Consider the following 20,314-nt stretch of genomic DNA (forward strand, 5'->3'; position numbering starts at 1 on the left):
GATTTTATACAATTAAGCTTATAATAATATTTTAATTTTAAAATACATTTTTCATGAATAATTAATAAACTTTATAATACATTATTTTAAATTAATTTTATCAATCAGAAAATTCAATCAATGATGAATGTTATGATCACATTTAATATAGCCAGGAGCTCCTTTTTAGCTATATTCTTCAATTTAAATAGTGCTGTGATAGATTCCATTTTATCTACAAAGTCTGGTACTTTCTTTTAATACTTTTTTAGGATTTTAAGAAACAAACATATGACAGGTCATAGAAGGCTTACCCTTAGAAAGAGACCATATATGTAAATCGTGAATTTCTTGAACATATTATATAGACTGGAGTTATTCCTTAAAATCTTGAATGTTAATTTCTTTGGGACTGCCTTCCATCAATACTCTAATGCAGTCTCTGCAAACAGGAATTGTTGTAAATAGAACCAAAATGGAGAATATATAAGTGCAAATAGGATCAGCTAAGTGCCAGTAGTTGAAACCATCATCACCTCCTAGGAAGTATATCAATAAAGCAGCAATTAAAACACCAATTGATTAGATAATATCACCTATTTTTTAAGAATAATTTTTAGATTTATTAGCTTTATTTTGCTTATTTTTAAAAATTTTGTCATTAATATTTTAGTATCAAGTAGAATTTTGTAGTAGATTTAAATTTTTTTTATGGTCATTATGTAAACTTTATCGTGACGATACTTACATTCAATCAATATTAATGTTATTGACTAATGTAGAAAAAATATGCAAATTATGTATTATTGTAGATATGATTAAATATAATTGACATATTATTTTTGAGTGATTCCTAAATATAAAAGTATTTAGAAATAAGATATCAAAGCATATGAATCACTTTACTTAAAATTAATTTTGACAATTATTAATTCGTAAAAAAATTTATCTTTAGTTAATCTAAGAAGTCAATAAGTTGAAATCATTTGATGTTTGTTTAAATTTACTAAAAATAATAAATAATTTTTAGGACCTTGATAAAAGTATCTTTAATATCCATAAAAACAACCAAATTAATTTTTGAGTTCAATAAATAAAAATTTTGTTTGCAAAATTAAGGAAGCTAAAAGCTAAATTTAATTTATAGTTTACCAATAACATGGATCATAGCAGCTCTCAAGTTGTAATTTTCTTTAGCAGATATAACAGATAAGTTCTTTGATTTTTTATTCTATTTCTTTTTAGTATTTACAACAGAAGCTTCATTTTCAAAATTATTTTCGGTGTTCATTAAACAGCTATCAGCGTTTATGTTTAGAACTCTAGAGTCTACCCTTTTGTCAACCTATTTGAATGATTAATTAAAAATTAAAAAATCAACAATTGAATTTTTTCTTTGTTTGAATTTTGATATATAGAGTAATATCAATTTTAAATCTCTACTGAAAATTTAAAGTAGATCCTTAAAAAATTTAATTAAAACTTTTCAATTTGAAATTTTATTTTTCTATTAAAAATAAAATTATTTGGTATATATTTACATTTCTATTGCTATTGCTATCACATTAGCCTTACTAGTTCTTTTCATTAACTTTATTTTCTTCATCGCTATGCTAGTGAGAGCAATTCTTGCTATGTTCATGCTTCTTTTTATTTTTATTTTATTTACTATCTTCTTTGTCTTCATGGCTATGCTCGTGATTATGTTCGTGTTCATGGTCATGGTCGTGATCGTGATCGTGGTCATGATCATGATCATGATTGTGGTCATGCTCATGGTCGTGATCATGGTCATGGTCGTGGTCATGGTCATGGTCGTGGTCATGGTCATGATCATGAGAATGTTATTTTGCCATTTTATTATTTTCTTTATTTGCACTCTTTTAATCTTCCTTACTTTAACAATTGTCAGCTTATTGATTATTTTATTAATCAGAATCAATTTTATTGCTATTATCATGTGAAGAGCATTTACTAGATCCTTTGCTTTTCTAGCCTTTTTTATTTTTATGGCTATGATCATGGCTATGGTGTTTATGATCATGATTATGATTATGGTTATGTTCATGTTCATGATCGTGATCATGGTTGTGATCGTGGTCATGATTGTGGTCATGTTCATGATCATGGTCATGGTCGTGATCATGATGGTGATCATGTGAGTGGCCATGGCCATGGCTATGTCCGTGAGAACATCCATGATGGCTATGACCAGGAGCGCTATGTAAAACTTTTGCCATAACAATGTTGCAAAACAAACCAAATCCAGCAGTAATAAGCATATAAAGAGGTTCATCTACAGCTTCTTTTGTGATAACTCTGTGTGTAGCTTCATAAAGTAATAGAATGGTTAAACCCCAAATAAGTACAATACTTGCCATAGCTCCAATAACTTCAGCTCTATGATAACCATAAGAAAGCTTTGATGATGCAGGTCTTTGACCAATCCAAACAGAGAAGATGGATATAAAGAAACCAGATAAATCTGAAAACATATGTGCTGCATCACTAAGAATAGCTAAAGAGCCTGAGAGGACACCACCAACAACTTCAATTATAAGGAATATAAGGGCAATCACTGATGCTATAAGTAATTTAACCAAAACAGTTCTTGTAATATTCTCCATCTTAGGAAGGTCATAAATTTTGTCCCAATTTTCGTTGTAATCTGCATCTTCATCATCGTCACTGCTCATATAAAATTCTGAAGAGGTATTCTTTTAGATGGGTTGTTGAGTCTCCTCCTTAATAGAATCCTACTCTAGCTGTTCCTTATTATTAAGAAGCCTCTTTTGTAAATTTTACTTAGAATCTGACATTTTATACAAAAATTTAATTCTAGAGTAAATGGTTTAGACAGATATATTTAATTAAATAATTAATTATTATGATTTGAAGAAAATTATTGATGATTTAAAGACCCAATTATAAAAATTTTTGCGTAATTTTGAAAAGATCTCCTAAATTATCAAAATTATTACAAAAGCAAATGAAGTAAGATATATCAAATTACATTTCTTAAAGCGCATATTATTTAATACTGTCAATAAGTATTTTTTATATTTATGTCATAAAGTTTATAAAAGTTAAGCAAAATGTTACTAAATTATTCCTTTTTGAAGTAGTCATCATACTTTATTAATTATAACTTGGAGTTCAAAGCAAAATAACTTAAGACCCACAAATAATCTAGCATTTTTAAATAGTAAAAATAGCATATATTAATAAAAAAGATATATTTCTAAGCTATTTTTAATTTTTGTATGATTTTAATAAAAGATAGATTAAATATTTAATTAATATCTACAGTTTATTGGATTCATTTTACTCCAGTAATATTTACTGTAGCCAAACAATAAGTTATAAGTCAAAGCTATTTTTTAATCACAGCAGCTGTTTATATATGTCAATTTGGATAATTTTAAAAATGATAATTTATTATAAAAACTCTACAATCAAATTTTATTCACATATATAAAATTTTTTAAGATAGATTAATAATTTCTAAAAAGTAAAGAGTTGATTTATAAAATAATTAATGTTGAGTTACTTATAATTAATATTTCTTAAGGATGATAAAAAAAATAAAAAACAATTAAAACAAAACAACAAAAACATAAATAGTATATCCATTAATTAATTAATTAAAATAAATTATTTAGAAGAAAATTTGTTATCAAAAACAATTATTAAGGAAAACAAATAACATTTTTATTTGATATTTAATAATTATTATTATTAAAGTTTTTATCAATTCTTCAAATTTAGAACTCATTTCATTTTTTATTTGTTAGCTTATTATTTATTTTTCTAATTTTATATATTAATATCTGTCCTAGATTAATTATCTTCTTCATATTACTCACCTCCATCAATTTCAGTGAAAAATTTTTTAATTTTTTGCTTATCTTCTTCATAGTTATCATAATATAATGTTAAATCGGTTTATTCTAATTCTTACATTTTTGTTTGATTTAAATCATTTTAATCTTTGCAATTCATTACTATTATTTTGAACTTAATATCATTTGCTTTGGCTTGTTCTATTTATTCCTATAAGTGCTTCATGCAATCTACATCTCCGTTATCAATTACAAAAACTACATAGGTTTTAGATTCCTTATTTTATTCTAATCTCACTAATCTATTTAGAAAAAAAAAAAATATGTGTTATTTGTGCTCATTTAAAACTTAATACAGATTTAAAAAATGAAACGAATAAATATAATTAATTACTCAATTTATTCATATTCTTGAAAATTTATTTTTCTGTTAAAACACTAAGAGTATGTTTTATTTCTAAATTCTGATTACGAGCTTCCACTAGAATCTATGAAGCTTTTATCTGGTTATGAAATTAATGATTATAAGTATTGCTTTCCTGGATTTTTTAATCCAACTATTTAAATATATAATTAATCAGCCTTATTTTTTTTTTAAACTTGTCCTTGAGGAGTATTTGAATATGGTTTAGATGATGGACATCCCATTGTATTTAGAAATAAGTATTTTAGTTGAAATTCTTTTCTTATATATTATTTCAATTAAAGCTCTATTTTTTAATTATGATTAGTTTTTTAAAAATTGAGTCTAATAATAATAACAAATTTTATAAAAGAATTTTATACTTTATAATTTGATTTCAAAACAATAAATAATTATTTTAATTATAAAAATAATAAAAAATTATTTTTTAAATATTTCTTGATTTTATTTAAACTATCAAAATATTTTTTGTCATTTTTATCTAATATATATTTTATGGTTTTAATTTTTTCTAAATAGTATTTTTTTGGTGTGTAAAATAATTTGTTTTAATTAATCTATTTAAAAGATATAAAATATTTATAATTCATTATCATTAAGATTATAACAAAATAAATAACTTTTAAAAATTAATTCAATTAAAATAGAATATGGATTTATTAAAGAAAAGGGTTTTATATTTGACCTAAATTATTTATTTATTAATTGATTGATTGATTCTAAATATTTTAAAGTAAAAGGCTATGAATGAAGAAAACAAATAAAATGAAAAACTCCTTATTGCTAATTAGTTATGGCTGTTTTTTGTGATTATATGGAAATATATTTTTGATTGTGAATTCTAAGAAGTTTGTTTGAAAAATAGTTAAAAAATTTATACTTAACTTTGAATTCTAACCAAAAATGCTAGTTTTGAATAAAATTCATCTCACATTTTACACCTTATAAATTGAGTTTAATCATAATGAATGATAAAATAATGAATGAGATAAATTATTATTGTTTTTACTTGATAAATTTTTTTTTAAAGCATTTTACATAAAAGTAAAAGATATATATTACAAATCCTTTAAGACACTTACTAAAGTAGTTAAATAAAGGAATATTGATTGATATATTTAGACAAATCTGCTAGAAATAAGCTTAGCGTTTAGTTTTTTATAGATCTATTTGGTTAAAGGAACTAGTTTCATGCCTGTTTTAATCCAAAAGTTTTTCAACCCATTTTTTGGATCTATTCTACTTCACATCATTTTTTTCATTCTAAGTAATTAATTTACATTTAAATTAAAGCTAGCTACTTTATGCAACTTCTAAATCCAAATTAAATGTAAAATAATATTTTTAACCCAATTAATAATAAATTTATAATGATTTATTGTATTTCATTTTTAATTTTGGCATATTTTTATCTAATGCTCTTTTTTAAAAACATAATAGCAACGATTGTCATGTTTTTAGAAGATGAAAAAAAATTTTAAAAATATTTTTAAGCGACTCCTTTTTTGACAATATTATTTTATATACCAATGAAGATATTGTTTTTTTTCATGGTACTGACAGATAAAAAGCTAAATTGTAAATAATATAAAAACTATAGTATGATCTATCTCATTTTATTTATTATTTGGGTAACTCTTTTTGGAATGTCTAGCGGAGTTATCAGTTACAAAGCAGATGGAAGAGCTTTTGTAGTATCGTAGTATTTATTAATATTTATAGAGATAAATTATTTTATCTTAGCTGATTTGAGAATATAGATGATCCTAAAATTTATTTCAATATTCTACGCAATCATCTTTTCTGGAACATTTTCTAGAGTTTATTTTGATTAAACAGACAACTTATAAATTATTTGTGATACATTACTATTTATTTGCAATTCTTTGGTAGTTCTTATAGTGTCTTATAAAATCCTTAAAAGCCAAGAAGCTAAAATGCATAAAAATAGAGAAAGTACTGACTCTAAAATTCACACTGATACATAAAAGGAGAAATGTGATAAGCATTATGAATATGGAGATATTTAATCTCATAATAAAAATTAAGCTCAACCTTATTACTAAGATGATTAATATGCAAAATAGAATCAACATAAAATGAATTTAATTGAAGGTTCAATAAATCATGCAATAGGCTCGAAATAGTAGGTATTTAAAAGTAGTGGAGCTAATTTAAGTAATTATCATTAAGACAGATAAGAAAGCAACCTTACCTTAAAAAACATTGAAATAGAAGAGATAACAAAAAATATGGCTAACACTCCTTAAGCAGGAGAAGCTGATGTTACAGAAGAAACAAGTATAGCAAGATAAATATCTAAATAAAGCTAGAAATAATATTCGCCTAAAAAGGCTCTTACAAATAATAGTAATAAAAATGGAGGCAATAATCAAAATAAAAATATAAATACACAAAATAAACCAAGCAACAGCTTCTTATATTACGCCCGTACTTATGATGATTAAATATAAAAAACTTAGTTTGAAGTAAGCTTTAATTTGGGAGTAAATAAGATGAAAGAAGATCACGATGAAACTTCTAATAACCTTCTTTTGTAAGATTTCTAAAAAACTTAACAGCCTAGCTCAACTTCTATAATCGAACCATAGAGTCAAAAGCAAATACAACTTAAATAATTTCAAAATAGCAGCGCTTCATCAAGCTAGTAGAAAATATAATTCAATAATAATACATTTAATGCATAATAATAGATTGATAGTATCGCTTGCTCTGGAATGTTTGCTAATTCTAATGAAAGAAGTAATACTAAAGAAAAAACAGCATTTTTCAACAACGCTTACAGTTAAGTTTAGTTAGAAACATTTAATCAGATCAAGAATAGCTAAATTATAGAAAAATCAAGTGAAGATCAAACGATTACAGAAATAAATAATGAATTTGAAATTTGCTATAATATTTTAAATTGTGTTGATTTTGCTGCATTTAAAATGGATATTTCTGGTAGTTGGAAGATTGATTTTCAAAATTAGGCAGCAAAAAGGCTCTTAGAATAAAATAAGATGGACGTGGCTCAAATTTTTAAAAGAATTACCAATATCAGTCTGAGTAAAGAGTCTTATAGCACAATCTCTAGTTTAGGTCTAATGAACAACGATTATAAATTTTCTCCATAAATCAAAAATTCTGGGCCTAGATAAGCAAGTAGCAAAATATTTTAAAAGTATATGGGAGCAAGTCAAAAAAATAAGGACGAACTAGTTAGCTCTTTAGCTTAGTTAAATACCTTTTCAAGAAGAATAGATATGTCGGAGCTGAGACTATCTCCTAATCCCTCAAATAATCTTAGCTGGTAACAAAACATAGCATAGCAGGAGAATAATAAGAACCTAAATAATTATTCAGTCAAATCAAACCAGTATTAATCCTGCTAAAGCTCCCCCTCAAGCATTAATTCTATGACTGTTTATTAGTTCATAAATAATAGTAATTAAAATTAGATTGATTTTATTGAATTTTTAAGATTTGTTTTCTTTAATTTTAGCATTTATTTATTTACTTTTTTCAACCAACATTCTGATTAAATAAAATAATAATCATTTAGATAGCTCTCTATAATTTAAATATCTCAAAATTACATTATTAAAAGTAGATAATTCTTTAATAAATTTTTATTTTTATTTTTTAAGTTAAGAACAGTTTAAGGAGCTAGAATTTTGATGCTTCTTTAAGCATGTAAAATTCTTATAGGACTAAGTCTTAGACATATGATAAAAATTGTTAAAAACTTTAAATCTAAACCTTTTCCCTTGAAGATGGTGTGCGTCTGTTTTCAAATGAAGACATAATTAAAATTTACATTGTTAATAATAAGTATATTGTTGTTATAATTGAAAACATGGAGAAATATTATGATGCTGCTAAAAATCAAGTGACAAAGAATGTACAAAATCGCATGCTTTAAACAATTTCTCATGAGTTTGGAACATATTTAGGTTTTCTGTTTTCAAATCTCAATATATCTATGCAAGATTCAGAAGTACCAGAAAAAATGAAAAGTAAATTTTTATATATAAAAAATTTCTAAAAACATTTGGTAAAAAATAAATAATTTATTTATTGAATAGCTGAGTATCTTATCCCTTTTCACCAAAATGTGATGCTAATCCATTTATTAATTCAGGATTTTAAAGACTATCAAGATATTCTAATTAACAGGTTCAAGATTAGGTTAATCAAATCAGATATAATAAAATTATTCAAAGAATCTATAGACTTAGTAAGAATGTAAGCAGAGGATAAATAAATATAAATCAAAGAACACATTCAAAATATTTAAAGCAACATTCACATTGACCCAATTAGATTTAAATAAATATTAATAAATCTTCTTCAAAACTCTTTGAAATTCTCAGATTAAAATACTTAAATAGATATCTACTTATAGCATCCTTCTGATGATAATGAAAATCTACAAGTTATTGTTTAAGATTAAGGAATTGGGATGGATGAAGTAAAATAATTATTTATTATTTTTTAAATCTTAACTAAATTTATTTCAAATTTCTCTTAGGAAGAATAAAAAGCTTTGACTAGACTTTTGCAGGAAGGTGTAAGCGAAAATAAAATATCACATAAAACATCTGGATATGGTTTTGGGTTGACCGTTAGTAATAAAATAGCAGTTAAATTGAATGAAGAAATTATTTGTGAAAAAACAAAACAACCAGATTCCAAAAAACAAAAAAAACTAAATTAATAAAATCAGTAAGGATTATATTTTGAGTCTATTCCAAAGAAGGGTAGCAAGTTTTGGTTTTTTATCAATGTTGAAAAGAGCGAATATTTAAATTAATAGCAATAAATCATGTTCTAGTCTATTTCTAATTAGAAAAAGCAAATGCAAACAAGCATTATGATGGTAAATGACTAGCTCATTGAATTCGAAAATCGCTCTCACCTTACAAAAACAGCTTCTCTTAATCACGAATTACGTTGTACACTTTAAGCTGATAGCGTATTTATTGACGAATAACATAAAAATAAATTAAATACTTACTCAGTTTTTCCTTCACCTAAATTGTCTTAAGAAAATAAGACCTTTAGTATAAAGTAATCTTTAAAGCATTCGAATGGAAGTATCTAGGATAGTACTAGTAGCGACACCAAAAATATTCATAACGTTCCACCAACACTATAAACAAATTAAACAAATATACATTTAAGCTATATAAACTCTAGTTCAGAAAATTAGTCACCTAAACCTCCTCAAATTAAGGCAAATAATTCTACATTCTCATTCAATAATGCATGTTAACAAGCATAGAGAAATACATCCAATGATATTAGCAAATGCACAAAATCTGTGTAATATTTATTTTGATATCTTTATTTAGAATTTTCTTATTTTTTTAAATAAATATTATCATAGAGAAAATAACAGAAGCATTGAAGAAGTAGAATAATTAGAAATGAGTGATCACCTTCCACCAATCCCTAATTCAAATATAGAAGAAAAGGCATTCGAAGTACTAAGATAAAACAAACTTTCAGATACAGAATTAAGTTTAGAACAAAACGATTAAATTGGATCACTTAATTAAATTAATTTAAATATTGGTGATTTATGCCGCTAATAAAAATCAGAAATGTTCTTGTAAAGCATTGACTTGCCTTACATATTAATAGTAGATGACTGCTAGACTAATCATTACTGCTTGATGTTATATTTAGAAAAAATATTTAAAATTTCAAAGAAATAAATACTTCAAGCCTACAATGGAGTTTAGGGATATGAAAAGTTTTTACAATATCAAAGTAAAGTTTAATAGATTTGTTAAATATTTATCTAAGAATTTAATTTATAAAACAAAGGTAAAATAAAATTAATTTTTATGGATCTTAACATGCCCATATAAAATGGAAAAGAATCAACCCAACAAATTAGAGAATATGAAAAAGAAAACAATTTAAAAAGCTCTGCAATAGTTGCTTATACAGCATATAGTGATCCAACTACAGAAAACGAATGCCTAACTGAATGTGGATTTAATTACTTCTTAGCTAAGCCTCTTACAGATGCTAATAAATTAAGAGAAATTTTGCAATATGAAGAACTAATTAGCTGATTTTATTTAAAATAAATATTATATTTTTTGAAAACAACTTCAAATTTCTTAATGAATATTTTTTCCAGGTTCTTTTAAAATTTTTTCTTAGAATTATAGTTCTTTGGTATCATTTAAATAAATGATAAAATTTTCTATTAAATAAATAATTAGTTAAACTTACCAAAATAGTAAATAAGAATAAACTAACTAATTGAATGACTAAAAATTTTGGATTTGCTTTCTTTACTATAATAAATGTATATAAGAAAAATGAATAACTAACTAACTAACTAACAAAATAACTTAATAACAAACAAACAAATAAATTAATTAACTTACTAACTACCTCTCTAACTTATAAATATAAATTGAAATACACTACTTGAAAATATATTAAATATATGTTACCTTGCTTTATTATTTAACTAAATATAAATTTGTACTCAATACTTTATCAATATAACTAACTAACTAACTATCTAGCAATTAGCTATTGTTCATTATTCTTAATCTCCTTTCAAATTAATTTATATTATTTCTACCTTTTTAATTCATTTATAAACTTACTTTCTGTTTTTCTTTCTCTAATTATATCAAATATTCTACTTTAATTAAATATTAAAATAAATTTATTGTGTTTGTTTAATCCTTTTTTAAATTATATTAAATTCTCGGAGATTCTTATTAATAGTAGATTGATTAATTATAAATATAAATTGTAATAGGCAGAATAGTTAATTTTTATATAATTTACTCATTTTAAATTTATGTTTCATTTTAAATCCTTAACTTAAATTTTTTTATTAAACTTCATTTAAAAGACAACAGAAATTAATAAATTATTTGTTTGTTTACACATAAAAAATATTTGAAAATTAGCAAGGTTAGTCAAAATGCTCAAATAGTTTTTTATGATTAAATAAACTTTTGAACGTAATTTAAATATTGCTTTGAAGGCTTTCTAAATGAATGACATGTAAGAAGGGCAACAGTTACAGTCATCAAAGCTGTTGCTTAATGGCCTGAAGATTCTTTTGGAGGTGCTCCGTGTAATAATACTGTTATACCAGAAGCAATTTAGTATAAAATAAAGAATGAGAGTAAACCAATTTAGAATCTTTGATGCTTAGCTAAATTAAGGGATAAACTTTTGTAAAGCATGTATCCTGTCCAACTTGCAGTCAAATAAGCACAATTTCTATGGTTAAATTAGACTAAAACTCTATTTTCAAAGAAATTCAAGTACCAAGGATCTCTTTTCATCAAACCATCAGGAATCATTTAGCCATTCATGTCAGGCCAAGTGTTAAAACCCTATATAAATTCAATATTTTAGATCCAAAATATGTTTATACAAATTTAATTACTTTTCCAGCATCTATTCCTGCTACGATAGCTCCAGACATAATATTCAAAGCTACGAAATGTAATAAACCAATACCTAAGCCTCTCATTGTCTTAGTACCAGCTAAGTGAGAGAGCTAAAGTGCTTATTATTAAGGTTTTCTAATTAAAGTTAAACCATTCCATAATAATGCTCCATAAAGAACTATGGCCATATTCAAATGAGTGAATAATCTATAAACTGAAACTCTTGGCTTAGTTTAGTAATCAGGCTTTTATTCAAAGCCACTCTTGACCATCCACCAGCCAATTAATCCTTGTAAACCTCCCAAACCAAGCATAGCTGTTAATCTGAAAAACATGGGCTTTTTTAACCATCCTAATTTTTATTAGAATTAATTTTATTCTTACTGAGTAGAATTTATAAAAAAGATGTTTCGGGAAAATTAAAAAAAAACATTCAATTCTAAATAAAGTTTATTTATTATTTAAAAAAAAACATACCTAAGGCAGCAAATCCTAACAATGGAACACCAAACAAGATTCCTAAAGAGGAGCCCCATAATCTGTGAGCCCATTCAACAAAAAATATTTTCTTAAATCCATTTAAATCCATATTTTTGTTAACAAGTTAATATTCAGGATATTTTTTATAATTATCAAATTCTTTTTCCCATTCTTCTTATGTAGAGGGAAGCTTGTGATCAATTGGTTTCCATTTAGTCATAGAAAGACCTATTTATTAAGATAAATTACTTTATATTCAGTTGAAAACTAATCTAAATTATCTCATTTGGTTAAATAATTATTTACCAGATTAGGTAAGACGAGTGTATCCACCTAAAACTATCATTCCAAAAACACCTGCAGCAGTCAATAATAGCCATGAACCTATTAATTTTTCTTTTCCAGGTTTAACTAAATCATGGACAGGGTTTGTAACAGTTTCATCAAGCTTAAAATCCTGTTAGTATTTTGTTGCTTCTTCAACAGAAGGAATTTATACAGCATCTTATTTTGTCATTCTTATATAATTTCTGGGAATATTTTTGTTTAAGCTAGTGTTCATTAAGCTTAATGCGCTGTATTTTCCAGTATTAAGTGCTTAGACTCTACCAAACTTTAAAATGTTTTTACCAAATAATCCAATCATTCTTTAAATTTAAAATAGTCTATTCTGAATAAACTTTTATTAGAATTAATAAATAAATATCTTTTTAATGCCAAAATCTTTTTTAATCAATATTAAAAATTAAGACTGTTATATAGTAAATCAAATTATCAAATTTATTGATAAATTATGAAGATCTACAAGAATATCATAGAAATTTCAAGAAGGACAAGTATAAAAGTTTTTCAAAAAATGTCTACTGATAATTATTTTCTAATAAAATTATTTTGATTTCATTTAAGTGTAGTAATCTTAATGTATCTAGGATTTAAGTAAATCTTAAGGATTAATTAAATTTTATTACTAGTATTAAAAATAAATTTAAATAGATATTTCAATTATTAAATAAACATTGAGAAATTGAGGTATCCTTATAAAATTTGCTTGCATAATATATATTATATAGCATATATTCTTTTATTTTAACGCTTTTATTTATTTTTTAATTTTTATGATAGAATTTTTTAATTTGATTGAATTTTAAAAATTAACATAAAATATTATCAAATTTGAAAAGAAAAAGTAAATAACATAATAATTATTATTTTGAAAATAATTAAAAATGTTATTTAAATAGAAAATAAATAAATAATTTGTATTAATATTTTTTATTTTATTTAAAATTTAATTTACAATAAAAATAAAGTAATATAGATAGATAGATAATAGATTCAGAAAGCATTATAATTTAATTATTATATTTAATACTAATTTTAAAATAAATTTTTTATTATAGAGATTTTATATTTCGATTAATATTCATTCATCCAATCATATTTTTACTAATTTATTTTGGTTTAAAGTTATCAATTTAAATATTAATACCAATTTAATCAATTATATGTTGATAGGTTATTTGATCTGCTTCTTTGGTTTCTAGCAGTAAGTTACAAAGAATGTTAATCATTAACAGGAGGGAGTTTATCAGGTGTTTTAAAATCTTGATCACTGATGTATGGATTAGTGTAAGAGTTAGGTCCTTCGATCGAATTTTATCTTCCAGGAGAGCTGTCAGGTGAGGCATTATGACTTGCCATCGTAGCTGATTAGAACTTGAATTGATTTCTTTGTTTTGCAGTTTCTTACATGTTTCTGTATCCCTTAGCAAACTATGAATAAATTTATATTTAATATTTTAATATAATAAGAATATAAAATCTAACCTTTCCATTTGCTCTTTCTGGAGAATTATCTTTAGGAACTGGGAAATTATTCTATTATTAATTAAATAAATAAAAATTGGATTAAAATTTTTAAAATTTAAAGATATGTATGTACCCAAACTTTATGCTTTCCTAATTTAGCATTATAGTTTTATTATCCTTTGTCGCATACAATGCAACTCCATAAAGGTCTTCTGACAATAAGGCCATCTTCTTATAAAGGTTTATTTTATTATTTAATGATTTGATATAAGTTATTGATTTTCTTTTCTAAGAAAGAAAGAGCTTGAAGAGTGTCTTCCTTATTTGCAAATTTCTCATTATAAAGAGCATCCATTTCTCTAAGTTTGTTATTTAAGTATTCTTCTAATTTAAGCAAGTCAGTTTTATCAGCCTTCGTATTTAACTCTTCTTTTAAGCCTTTAAGCAAAGCCATTAGTTCTTTTCTCATTTTATTCATTTTGTCATCAATTAAGCTTGCATTAGCAGCTCCTCCATTATTTCCTGATCCTCCTTCAAATTTATATTTCGTATCTTAATAATCTCCCATTATTCTTTTGAGTTCTTCAATTTCTCTTTATCTTGCAACCAATTTATCATCTGTTTTATTCTAGAATAAAATATTAAATTAAAGTAAATGGAATAAATTTTATCTTTACTATATTAGCTGTTTTTTGAAAGGCTTTTTCTAAATATTTAAGGTCATTTTTAATATCTTCTAATTCTCTTTCTTATTTTACTGTGTTTTCATCCTTTTTTTATTGGAGTTTCTTCGATCCAAGAGCATTAATCACAGATTCTTACATATCTTGAATAACTTGTTTCATATTTTTTTCCATCTCTTCAATTCTTTCTGGTTAACTTAAGTTTTAAGAGCTTCCACTTTGTATGAATTAATGGAGCTCGGCCTTATCTCCATCTTAAATGACTCTGATCATCAATACAAATAAATATTAAAAATGGATGATTTTAAAAATAATTTATTTACAGCCCATTTAATTTGTTTAATCTCAATTTTAAACCTAGCAAATCCTATTACATAGAGTCCAGATCGCTTTTAGCTGATAAATTTCCCTTATTTTCAAGTAATTTGAGACGATCGTTCAAGTCATTCATTTATCTTTATAGTTCCTTGAGCATTATGAGCTTTTATTCAAGTTTTTGATCAAATTTATGTTCCAATTACTCTATAATAAAATGAATTTTATAAAATGTTCTATTAAAAAATATTCAACCTGTGTTTCCAAATTTTTCCAATTTTTCTTTGAGGAAGCCAAGTGTTTCTTTAAGCTTTTCTATATTTTCCCTCAGCTAGTTATTTTCTTCTTTAGCTTTTTGATTGTCTTCTTTTAGTTTTTGATTATCGTTCTTTAAAATATTCAATATTAAATTAGTGGACGGACATTTATTAAATTTATTTAGAGTTGGAGTTAAAAAAAATAAATGAATGCTTATTGATTTTCGATAGAAATCCTATAAAAGATCACATACAAAATAAAGGAATGAATATTATTGATTCTATAAAATTAAACTATTGACTGATCAATCAATCAATCAATGAATTTATCAATTGATATTAATATAAACAAAAGGAGGTTAAATATTTTATGTAAAATAAAATTTAGTTACTTGTACTGATGCAAGATTTTTTTCATTCTCTTTAATTGCGTCTTTCATTTATTAGAGTTCATTCTTTATCAAATCATTTTATTAATTTTTTTTCAACAGTTCTAGATTTTCTTATTATTATTTTTCCATTTTTGCTCTGATGTCATCTAACTCGTTTTGAGTATTTAGATGGCCATCTTTCAACATTCTTAAATATTTAATGATGATTTCAAAGTTTCTTTTCAAGGTTTCTTCATTAAAATTTAATTAAACTATGCGGTCTAAAGCAACTTCTTTGAGAATATCTTTCTCATTCATAGAATTAGCTAGATTATTGCTTCCTTTGTTAGTACTACTTGAACTCATATGGTAAGCTTACCTTACTTTAGCTTTATTTATATTTAGTAATAATTATTCTTTCCTAATTATTTATTTACTTTAATCAGAAGTGTGTCAAGTTATTTTTATTAGTTAAAATGATTTGGATTTATTGTGTTTTTACTTTTAATCAAAACTCAATAGCTAGAATCTAAATAAGTGATTGATTGGTTTGCATAATATTAGCAGACAAATACCACATAAATATCAGCTTATATTTGCATTTTATTTAATTCATTTCATTTGCATTATAATATCAAAATTTAGATTTTTTAGAAATTCATTAATATCCAATATATTTGAGAGCATAGTTCTGCGCAATTGGTTGTCAAGTAAAATAATCACGATTTCGCATTTAATTAATCTCCTAATTTATTATTTATAACCAGTCATTTTCAAGATATATTAAGAGATATAATTTCAATGTTAAATTTAAATGATATAAATAAGAGGTAACACAAAATTCACCATTCAAAAATATTTATAAATATATTACACAATAAAAATTAACTTGTAATTTATTATTAACTTAAAATCTATTTTTAAATTAATCCTACAAAAAGAATTAAGTAATTAAAGCAAAAATTAAAATAATTTTTATATATTGAATATTCAAAAAAAATTAATTCTGACTGAAAAATAATTTTAAGTGATTAATAAAATTAAAGAAAATTAAAATATTTAATTTTTAATATTACAAAAATTAGTAATAAATTTAATTATTCTTAAAATACTGATATATTTCAATATATAATATAAAGATTACTCTAGTTTTAAAATTGATTATATTGTTTAGCTCTGTTAATAAATAATTTTTATCCTAATCTTATAAATAAATTTTATGTGAGTCTTATAAAGTACATTTTATTTGAAATATAAATTGTTAATTTTTTAGTTAGTTAGTTTTGAAAATGAGTCTGAAATGTTTTGTATAAATAATTAAAAGGATAAGAGAAAGAGGAAGGAGTTTTTTTTTATGTTCAAAAAGCAAAAATAGTGTGCTTGCTTTCATCGTTAAAGTACTAAATGCTTAGTTTGTTATTTTTATTTCCAGAAGTTATGCAGACATTTAATATATTTGTTTCTTATTTGATCAACTATCCTAAACTCTTTACAAAAGAAGAGTCAATTTAATTGTAGCTAATTAATTAATATTTAAAAAAATATTAGATATATTTTATAACCAAATTTAAATTGTTACTCAAGATTTAAAATTAAATTCTTTATAAAATATAGAGATTTTAGAGAATTGCCAATTGTTTAAATACATCTGGAATCAAAAAAGTTATTTCTAGATTTTAAATAAAATATTAAAGTTATTTCAAATAAATCATTTTGTATTTTACTCTAATTTGACGCCAAGTTATTTTATTCTATTCAATTTAGAAATCTAATTGAAAATAGAACTAATGTCTTCTGTTGTTAATGAACAGTTACTTGATTAAATAAACAAAATATTAATTTCCAACAAAAAAAAATAACAATTTACTTTAAATTTATATTTAAAAATTATATGTTTTAGCACCTTGATAAGCCCTCAAGCATAAATACGACTCCTTGATGAATGCTAACACTATTCCTTTATTATAAATTTTATTTTTAGAATATATACCAATATTAAATTTTAAGTTACTGCAAGTTGATGCAAAGTTTGCTAAGATGCCATAATTTTTATAATCCGCTTCCAATTATTTTTAAACAATCAGCATCTAAGTTATTTTAACTGTTAAATATTTTTGATTAGATAGACGATAAAAGAAATTTATTGTTTTACCCAATTTAGATCAGCATACTTTAAAGATTTTATATCTTTTGAATTGAACTTTAAAGTTAAGATATTCCTTCGAGTCCAATATTATTAGATCTATTTTTATACATATTTAAATTAAATGCTTTGAAAACAATAATCTGAATTTCTGATTGATTAAAATTAAAAGCTCTTCTCAATTTGAAAAATAAAAGATATTTAAAATTTAGAAAATATCTTGATTTCTAAATTAATATTTGTCTAAATAATTACTCTATTGACAAGGTTAAATCTTTGAGTTACTTCATGTTGGCCAAAAAGAGACCTAATCTATTAGCTCCATTATCACTTAAAGAATTTTACCTATATTTGAGATAATTATTAGATATATTAATTAAAATTAATAGTTGATTTACCCTAAGAAAAGCTTTAAAGATATAATTCTGCTTTGAAAAGCTAAAGCTCTGCTTTATTACAAGCAATCTCCATTAATATTATTATTGCTTTAATTTGAAAAAGGTTAATAAAATTTAATTTTTCTAAAAATTAGATTACAATAAATTCAGGCATAAATTTTCTATTTGATTAATTTATGCTAAGGGTTTTATAAGGAGCTCAATTACATCCCCATCAATTTAATTAGAGCTAAATTTATTTAAAAGATAGAAATTTACTATATGTCAAGTTGAAAAATTAAAAAAATAATAAGCTATTAAGTATCATTTATTTAAAAAGAAAATGTTACCTGAAATTAATATCCAAACACCTCAGTTTTTAGTTACTGTTGATTCCTGATATTAGTTTCTTGATATGCTCAATCTTAATACTACTATTTCTAATTAAATTTATAATTTTTGTAATCAAGTATAGAAGTCAATTCAATTTGTATTTTCCAAATAATTTTTTAATTAAATTTGAATCTTTGCCAAAAACAAAACAAAACAAATAAATTGAAATAAAGAAAAAAACTTACGTAATTTCAACAGAGAAATGGTTGAGAGCCAATAAACTTTTTAAATCCTTTTGGATTTGTTCACAAAATTTGTTTGGATTCTTCAAATAACTTTTTAAAAATTATTTTTGTAAAAATGATATAGAATATGAAATTTACTTGAATTATATCTTTAGAGAGGTTAAATTTATGACCCACTTAAGTACTTCCATCAAATCTGCCAAGTTTTCATCAATATTGGAATCACTATATTAGTTGATTGTTAGCTATATTAACTATTTAAAAATAAATATTTACTTAAAGTAAAGATTTATTGTCTCTAAGGAGCGACACTTTCTAATGTATTCAAATAAATATTCCATTTCATTAACAGTGAATGAGCCAAATCCTCTATTGTTTTTATAAAAATATAGTTTTCAATAATTATCCAAACTCTCTGTTACAGTTTATGGAAAGGTATAAATTACATAAGAACTTTTTTAATAAATATAATATAAAAATAGAAAAAATTTTCTTTTATATGGCTTTGTTGTGATACTTAGTTTGATTATTTTGGTTAAAAAATATGTAAATAAATTGATGACATAATATTTGTTATTGATGAAATTATTTTGTCTATAAAATTAAATAACTTTTGATTGCTTTATTTTTATCATCAATTAAATAATTCTCTATACCATTCATTTGTATACAATAATATGAAAATTTATGATTTATTAAAATGCGCTAAGATTTTAGTTGATGAGTATTGAAGCAAAAATAATTAAAAATTATAGAAATGAAGCAATCTAGTAGATTTACATTGTGTTTAGAGTAAGCTATTTTATAGATGTATGGTTGTTTGTGTAAAAAGCTTAGCTTAAGTCCTATTTGCTGCTGATCAAGATATTCATTTTGAGATTATTTATTTATGTTTTGGTTTGGTGAAATCCTTAAAATAGTTATAAGTTTGATAGTTCGTAAAGGATTTGAAGTGGTGCTTTAGTAGAATAGGTGATGTACAAGGTATTGAGTTAGAAAAATTTTTAGTAGATGTTATGTTAAAAATTAAATTCAAGTTAAGCCTTTGTTTTTATTTAAAGCTAGGTAATGAAGATTATCTTAGCAATTATTAAGTTGTTAGTTTTTAGTAATTAAATTTTTTTTTGCAAAATTTTAATTATACAGTCTTTTAGTTTTCTGATTTAGAATTTATCTCTCTAAAGTGTTGTTTATTGAAATTTATTTATTTTTTGTTTAATTTTCAATTTTCAGAAAGTATCTCTTTGATCTATTACTTGAAGTTATTTAATGATTATATTCTCATTAACATACAAGTTACTTCTCATTTATTTGCTTATAGCCGCTAGTAGGTGTAGAAATATTGATTTGAATTTTTTTTTTTACAGTTATTATTATCAGAAATTAGCAAAAAAGAATACCTTTTTGCAAAAATTCAATGAAATCAAATAATTTAAATAGTAATTTAATTTGTTTTATTTTAAAATAAATTTTTTGTGTTTTTATAATTAGATAAGAGATAATTACTATTACCTTAAATTCTTTATAAAGAGTTAATTACTTTATTACTTGTGAATTATATATTTTTATTCACTTTTACTAGTCTTTCCTTGTTTGTCTATTTTCTTTTTCTTT

At 23.5% G+C, this 20,314-nt stretch overlaps 7 protein-coding genes across 7 annotated transcripts; 1 reads left to right on the plus strand and 6 right to left on the minus strand. All coding sequences in view use genetic code 6, as the record gives it.

Moving 5' to 3' along the window:
- Positions 1–117: 117 nt before the first annotated feature.
- Positions 118–2,798, minus strand: TTHERM_00497090 (cation diffusion facilitator family transporter; the record flags this gene model as incomplete). Its single annotated transcript, XM_001027898.3, has 3 exons — positions 118–575; positions 1,132–1,324; positions 1,521–2,798. 3 exons carry the CDS (start codon positions 2,796–2,798, stop codon positions 118–120), a joined length of 1,929 nt encoding a protein of 642 aa, XP_001027898.1.
- Positions 2,799–3,022: 224 nt separating this feature from the next.
- On the minus strand, positions 3,023–3,302 carry TTHERM_000497099 (transmembrane protein, putative; the record flags this gene model as incomplete). Its single annotated transcript, XM_012801045.1, has 2 exons — positions 3,023–3,225; positions 3,287–3,302. The coding sequence occupies 2 exons, from the start codon at positions 3,300–3,302 to the stop codon at positions 3,023–3,025; spliced, it is 219 nt and encodes a 72-aa protein (XP_012656499.1).
- Positions 3,303–3,750: 448 nt separating this feature from the next.
- TTHERM_00497100 (hypothetical protein) lies at positions 3,751–4,469 on the minus strand (the record flags this gene model as incomplete). Its single annotated transcript, XM_001027899.3, has 2 exons — positions 3,751–4,123; positions 4,216–4,469. 2 exons carry the CDS (start codon positions 4,467–4,469, stop codon positions 3,751–3,753), a joined length of 627 nt encoding a protein of 208 aa, XP_001027899.2.
- Positions 4,470–5,751: 1,282 nt separating this feature from the next.
- On the plus strand, positions 5,752–10,825 carry TTHERM_00497110 (ATPase, histidine kinase-, DNA gyrase B). Its single transcript, XM_001027900.2, has 5 exons — positions 5,752–7,692; positions 7,896–8,264; positions 8,334–8,719; positions 8,780–9,573; positions 9,638–10,825. Exons 1-5 carry the CDS (start codon positions 5,775–5,777, stop codon positions 10,332–10,334), a joined length of 4,164 nt encoding a protein of 1,387 aa, XP_001027900.2. The 5' UTR covers positions 5,752–5,774; the 3' UTR covers positions 10,335–10,825.
- Positions 10,826–11,213: 388 nt separating this feature from the next.
- TTHERM_00497120 (cytochrome C oxidase assembly protein COX15, putative) lies at positions 11,214–12,813 on the minus strand (the record flags this gene model as incomplete). The annotated part of the gene is made up of 4 exons (XM_001027901.3): positions 11,214–11,630; positions 11,684–12,039; positions 12,165–12,395; positions 12,474–12,813. 4 exons carry the CDS (start codon positions 12,811–12,813, stop codon positions 11,214–11,216), a joined length of 1,344 nt encoding a protein of 447 aa, XP_001027901.1.
- Positions 12,814–13,664: 851 nt separating this feature from the next.
- On the minus strand, positions 13,665–15,968 carry TTHERM_00497130 (hypothetical protein; the record flags this gene model as incomplete). The annotated part of the gene is made up of 7 exons (XM_001027902.1): positions 13,665–13,940; positions 13,995–14,045; positions 14,110–14,604; positions 14,654–14,924; positions 14,983–15,181; positions 15,230–15,362; positions 15,624–15,968. 7 exons carry the CDS (start codon positions 15,966–15,968, stop codon positions 13,665–13,667), a joined length of 1,770 nt encoding a protein of 589 aa, XP_001027902.1.
- A 992-nt stretch (positions 15,969–16,960) lies between these two features.
- Positions 16,961–19,572, minus strand: TTHERM_00497140 (kinase domain protein, putative; the record flags this gene model as incomplete). Its single annotated transcript, XM_001027903.3, has 14 exons — positions 16,961–17,120; positions 17,182–17,271; positions 17,327–17,416; positions 17,470–17,559; positions 17,614–17,703; positions 17,755–17,844; positions 18,001–18,090; positions 18,144–18,230; positions 18,283–18,372; positions 18,473–18,562; positions 18,701–18,790; positions 18,839–18,925; positions 18,977–19,069; positions 19,481–19,572. The coding sequence occupies 14 exons, from the start codon at positions 19,570–19,572 to the stop codon at positions 16,961–16,963; spliced, it is 1,329 nt and encodes a 442-aa protein (XP_001027903.3).
- Between the last annotated feature and the right edge of the window lie 742 nt (positions 19,573–20,314).

The sequence above is a fragment of the Tetrahymena thermophila genome, assembly GCF_000189635.1.
Source record: "Tetrahymena thermophila SB210 genomic scaffold scf_8253815, whole genome shotgun sequence".
Classification (NCBI taxonomy): Eukaryota; Ciliophora; class Oligohymenophorea; order Hymenostomatida; family Tetrahymenidae; genus Tetrahymena; species Tetrahymena thermophila.